Source organism: Maylandia zebra, linkage group LG8 (assembly GCF_041146795.1).
Source record: "Maylandia zebra isolate NMK-2024a linkage group LG8, Mzebra_GT3a, whole genome shotgun sequence".
NCBI classification, from domain to species: Eukaryota; Metazoa; Chordata; class Actinopteri; order Cichliformes; family Cichlidae; genus Maylandia; species Maylandia zebra.
This window is the reverse complement of record NC_135174.1, coordinates 7,837,888-7,842,973: the sequence shown is the minus strand read 5'-3', so window position 1 is coordinate 7,842,973 and position 5,086 is coordinate 7,837,888. Positions and strand designations below refer to the sequence as shown.

At 41.6% G+C, this 5,086-nt stretch overlaps 1 protein-coding gene across 2 annotated transcripts; it reads left to right on the top strand.

The window, feature by feature from the left end:
- The first annotated feature begins 559 nt into the window (after window positions 1-559).
- Window positions 560-4,459, top strand: tnfrsf13b (TNF receptor superfamily member 13B). Of its 2 annotated transcripts, none has more exons than XM_004557519.4 (5): window positions 560-623; window positions 1,629-1,669; window positions 2,010-2,126; window positions 2,321-2,572; window positions 2,648-4,459. In XM_004557519.4, exons 2-5 carry the CDS (start codon window positions 1,648-1,650, stop codon window positions 2,908-2,910), a joined length of 654 nt encoding a protein of 217 aa, XP_004557576.1. In that variant the 5' UTR covers window positions 560-623; window positions 1,629-1,647; the 3' UTR covers window positions 2,911-4,459. The 2 variants fall into 2 exon arrangements, with proteins under 2 accessions (XP_004557576.1, XP_004557575.1); XM_004557518.3 differs by having other exon boundaries at window positions 1,629-1,759.
- The last annotated feature ends 627 nt before the right edge of the window (window positions 4,460-5,086 follow it).

Here is a 5,086-nt window from a genome sequence, read left to right as displayed (position 1 = left end):
TTAGCGTATTGTCTGTCTTGTCTTAATGTTGGTTTAAAATGGAGCACTGTAACAAAAAATAATTTCCCCCAGGGATCAATAAAGTATTCTGATTCTGATTCTGATACAACCTTCAGACACTTTATATACAGATTTAATTCTTCACGGCACAGATTCACCGAGGTGATGGAAACATTCCTCAGATGTTTTAGTCCATATTGCCATGACAGCATCACACAGCTGCAGATTTGATCAGCTGCACATCCATGATGTAAATCTCCTGCTGCACCACATCCCAAGAGTGCTCCGGTCAGGTGACTGTGGAGGTCACTAGAGTGCAGTGAACTGTCTCACACTTCCATGTGCCAGACACTCAGTACCAGACATCGTGTTTACTATATGGACTACACTCAGTCTCAAAATACAGTCCAAGGGAAACTGACTACAATATATAGGCACTTTTCTTGTCTGACCTCACTCTGTGTGTGTGCGTGTTTAAGTGGGAGGATCCTCCTCATGCATAGGGGGAAGTCCCCAGTCTGGCACTAAGTGTATATTTAAATTAGCTTCCACGCTGAAATACAGGCCTGTGTCACTCTCATCTTCAAATCAAGGATTCTCCCTCCGCGTCTTCATCTCGCTTGGTAAGTCATCTCTGCCAACATCATTAACAGCCTATAGCAGCGGCTCAAGTAAGATAAATGTGCTTCGTTAGCATTTGAAACGCAGGTGAGAATCAAATCCATTTATCGAGTGCTGGTTAAGTTCCCATAGAGGACCTTCATAACAAACCAAGCGGCTCGTTGAGGCTTTTATAACAAGAAACAATGTTTTCTATCAGTTTGAACGCAGTTTACGTCCTTCTGTAGATTCCAAACATCAAAACAATAAGAAACGCACTCTATAAATAAGCACAGAAATGGCTAAGTGCATTTAAAAGGTACTCTGAATTCAGACGCTGGGGACTTTATGTGTTTCTGAAAGTTAAAGAGAGAACATACTGTATATGAATCCTGAATTAGACACAGAGTGCTGCTCGCTGGGGTGTGACGGATATACCCGGGCATTAGTCTTAGCGCTCTATGTGAAAGCAGCGCGGGGCGGAGGTGGTGTAGAGATCTGCATCTTTTTGCACTTGGATGACTCAGTGCTCACTGGAGCAAAGAAAAATATGCTTAAGAAGAAAGTACATGATTTCTAAAAGGATGCTGGTTGTAGCTATGCTAAGTTTTGCTCCAAAAATGTGTGGAAAACACAAAAAGAGGTCAAAAAATGAGATATTTCTCAGTAAAGCCTCGATTTCTAAAATAATACAGTTTCACTGGGTCAAGGATGGAGCTAGCAGTCTAATCCACTACACTGCATACATTACATATCACAGCTGCTTTGCTTTCATATATATAAATACCAGAATAACACGCACATAAAATAACCAACATAATGTGTAGTTAGCCAATGCCACAGCTGCTTGTTTACAGCCACCCATCTTTTAAAAGTTTCTTTATAAATAAACTTTTCATAGAGATCAAGTCACAAAGACAGAAAGAAAATAATAAAACCATTTGTTTTGGTCCCTTTGTGTGTGTGTGTGTGTGTGTGTGTGTGTGTGTGTGTGTGTGTGTGTGTGTGTGTGTGTGTGTGTGTTTCAGTGTGAGGGTTATCAGGCCGATGGGTGGAGGCTGTGCTGAAGGTCAGTATCGGGATGCTTTGGTGGGGTGTATGGACTGTCTGGGGACATGTCAGAAATCACTTGTAATCAGCAGATGCAGAAGTTTCTGTGGTGAGAGCACACACATGCATTCACAGACACATGCAGGGGCATTTTTTTAATGCAACTTTTCCAAGATTGCAACTTAAAATCCAGCTAGAATTACACACAAACTTGAAGACATATAGATGTAACATGTATTTTTGATATTTGACTTTCTTCCTGAAGGTAATAGCAACAGCAGAGATACTCTTAAACCCACACAGTTCAGTTTCTTACATGTCTTCTGCTTCTTCTCTCACGCTGTCTCCTTCTGCATCAGAGGCTGTAAATTGTAAGACTCAACCTGGCCACTACTACGATAAGCTGCTAAACAAATGTATAGAGTGTAAAGAGATCTGCGGCACACATCCTCCAGAATGCGCCCCACACTGCCAGAGTGAGTGCTGACCCCTCGGTGACCTTTGTCCTGATGGGGTTTTTCTGTGTTTTTAAACCTTAAAGAAGGAAGTATTGGAAAATATCAAAACTTTATCAAATTGTTCTGATTGACTAACATTGTTCAGAGCTTATATACCTGACATATGAATCTAGAAGCATTCAGTCAAAAGATCTGTCCTCCTTCTTTCCTAGCTGAAGTTGTCGCAGGACCCTCCACACTGAAAGACTCTGATATCCTCATCTACTCCCTGCTGGCTGTGTGCCTGGCGCTGCTGTTTTCTAGCTTGTTTCTGGCCTTTGTAGCCTTTCTTAGAGGAGGCAAGGCCAAAACTTCTAACCAAGGATCCACACAGGGCAGTCAATCCAAGAAGAAGAAAGAGAGCGAGGCCAGGCTGGGACAGGAGACTGGTATTCCAGCTGGGCAACTTGGAAAAAGCTCCAAAGGTTAGTCTGGAATGAACCAAAAAACCATTGGAAACGCTGAGCAGTTTAACGAGGGTCTGCCTTCTTCACTTATAGATATTCTAATGTCTCCGAGCTGCCCCGTTAACCTCGAGCCATCAGACGACTCCCTGCCAACAGAGACCTGCGTGTGTGTCCACTGCTTCCCCGACATGAACGTGCGAGGCCCGGCTCACAGCAGGACGCTCAGAGACCCTCCTGTGCTCTACCAGCAAGCTGTCCTCCAAAGAGCCCAGACCCAAAACGGAGGGGCTTGCTGGACGGAGCAGAGCTTCCGAACCTACGACATGAAGGTCCAGGAGGAGGCAGCAGTGGGATGAGTTTAGTGGTGCAAGTGAACTGGAATTAATTACCGTGTCTCCGATCCATCAGAGAAGGTTGTCGATATACTGGATATTTTGTTGGGGGTAAAAAAACAACAACAAAAAAACAAAAAAAAACCCCTAAAAACGAAATGCTACAAACACCATCACAGTATGTGACAAATCAGTCCGTCACTATAAATATAATATGGACATAGCGTCTAGGTTGAATTTACTGACCACCAGGGGGTGAAACCAAGCCCTCAGCCTTGACCTTAACTGTACTCTTTTAAGCACTTGTTTAACACTTTCCGGAAAATCCTATAGCTCCATCACTCATTTCAGATCTTATGAAATCAAATATTAACTCAATTTCATGTAAATTTGGTGATTCTGAGAGCCAGAAAAGAGACCCAGAGTGTTATGACTGGTTAATGATCAGTCCCTCCCCTGATAACGTAGTCTCAAGACACAAAGATGGAGAGGGTGAAAATTCCCAGCTTTATAACAACAGTTCACAAACCGTTTTTTGACCTCTCAGTTCCTTCACTCATAATTTATACTGAAACCTTCACACTCACTTTTAATACAAAAACCGTAATTATATCTTTGCTGGAAAAATTGTCTGATTTTAAGGATTTTTATGGTGTGTGTGTGTGTGTGTGTGTGTGTGTGTGTGTGTGTGTGTGTGTACAGGTATTAACATCTTTGTGGGGACCAAACATTGGATGTTTACTATACTTGTGGGGACCGACAGCCCTTGTGGGGACCGATCTCGGTCCCAATGAGTTTGAAGGCTTTTTTGAGACTCAAATTGTTGTTTTAGTGTCGGGGTTACAATTAGGTTATGGTTACGTTTAGGGTCAGGGTAAGGCATTCATTTTTGATGGTCAGGGTTAGGGTAAGGGGTTAGAGAAACCATTACGTCAATGAGATGCCCCCACAAGGATATAAATACACATGTGCGTGTGTGTTGAAATTTGTCGCCTTTAAATTTGTGTTTCCAGTTCTTTTTCCAGCATGTTTTAAACCCTCATAAAAAACCTTCATAAGTAAGCACATGAAACCAAATCAATTTTACCCAAAGTGCACTTTTTAAAGGGTCAAATGATATAACAAATATGAAATTGATATGAAAGGTCTTATTATTATCTACATTTTGATAGTAGATAAGCCATCTTATCTACTAGTCATCTTTATGCTGTAAAAAACCAGCTGATTCTAAAGGGATCAGGTGGGAATGGTTTTTTTTTCTATATGTATCGACCCAATTGGGAAAACCGGGAATTAAAGGGAAATAACAGCAGGATGTCTGTGAAGGTTCTCAGTCATCCAGGTCATCGTAGTCAAAGGATGTTCAGGTTTCCCTCGACTGTGGTGTGAAAATAACACACTTGAACATGAATACAACTTTATGCTTCACTTCATATTTCCACATATGAAACATGCTTATAGGTTTTCTGTCATGTTGCTTTTGCTTAATGTCATTGTGAATGTGTAAATGTAAATCATCAGGCCGCATATTGCAATAGCTACAATGAATAAATATTGCCAGTCAAGCTTACAAGTGTGACTTTGTGACATCATGACTAGTTTTGAATATGACTGTGGATGTCAAGTGGCAACGTGAGTCAGCGTCCAAATTCAATTTTCAGGGTTTTTTTGTTTTATTTATATGGTGCCAAATCGCAACAGTTGCCTCAAGGAACTTTTTATTGTAAGGTAAAGAACCTACAATAATACAAAGAAAACAGAGAAAACCCACCAATAATTTGACTCCCTGTGAGCAAGAGTTTTGGTGACAGTGGGAAGGAAAAACTCCCTTTTAGCAGGATGTAACCTCCAGCAGAACAAGGCTCAGGGAGGGGCGGCCATCTGCTGTAACCATTTATGGGTGACCGAAAAAAAAACAAAAAACCCCACATGCTGTGCAAGAGAGCCAAAGATGAATAATAATGTGGTTATGGGTAGTGTCATAACGGCTATACAGCATTTCAGAGGATTTACTCTGCTCTGGGTCTTCTAATAAGAATTTGAAGCGCTTGCTGTACACCGCTCCTGCGTCTGACTTTCGGACACGGTGGTCCTGACTTGACTTTTGTGAAAAACGGATATGGAGCATATTTTTAGCAATGCAGAAAGAGACTTTGTGACTCTGCTTTCCCCCAGTGGGTTTCTTTGCAAAGTTTCATAC